Source organism: Brassica oleracea, unplaced genomic scaffold, assembly GCF_000695525.1.
Source record: "Brassica oleracea var. oleracea cultivar TO1000 unplaced genomic scaffold, BOL UnpScaffold13791, whole genome shotgun sequence".
NCBI lineage: Eukaryota > Viridiplantae > Streptophyta > Magnoliopsida > Brassicales > Brassicaceae > Brassica > Brassica oleracea.
This window is the reverse complement of record NW_013630309.1, coordinates 1-460: the sequence shown is the minus strand read 5'-3', so window position 1 is coordinate 460 and position 460 is coordinate 1. Positions and strand designations below refer to the sequence as shown.

Here is a 460-nt window from a genome sequence, read left to right as displayed (position 1 = left end):
GAGCATCAAATCATCGTACCAGAGCAAATCAGAGCAACAAACATGGTATATAAAGTATAGAAAACATTATCAAGATCAAACTAGGTATAGATAACTAATTGTTTAACTTCTTCCGCAAGGTACCTCCGGAGTTTTCCACAGAGCTCTAGAAGCTGCTATACCTTCAACCTGACGACAGGCGATAAGTATCTGATCAGGGCCATTTTCTTCCATGGTGGTTATGACACAAGACCCTCTACTAAGTTCGATCTCCACCTCGGGCCTAACAAATGGGCGACAGTTTCAACCGCCGAGGAGACCAAATCTGAAACCTTTGAAATCATACACATATTGGCCACTAGCAGGTTACAAGTCTGTCTCGTCAAAACAGAGGATTCAACGCCATTCATCTCCGCTATAGAGCTGCGTAAACTCACCAGCAAAGCGTACGCGAACGAGTCGGGGTCCTTGCAGACTTTCT

The 460-nt window shown here is 44.6% G+C and overlaps 1 protein-coding gene across 1 annotated transcript; it reads left to right on the top strand.

Annotated features, from left to right (window-relative positions):
- LOC106322298 (probable LRR receptor-like serine/threonine-protein kinase At1g51880) lies at positions 1-443 on the top strand (the record flags this gene model as incomplete). The annotated part of the gene is given in 2 exon segments (XM_013760388.1): positions 1-45; positions 120-443. Coding segments are annotated over 2 exon segments (369 nt in total), but the record flags the coding sequence as incomplete, so codon positions are not given.
- Between the last annotated feature and the right edge of the window lie 17 nt (positions 444-460).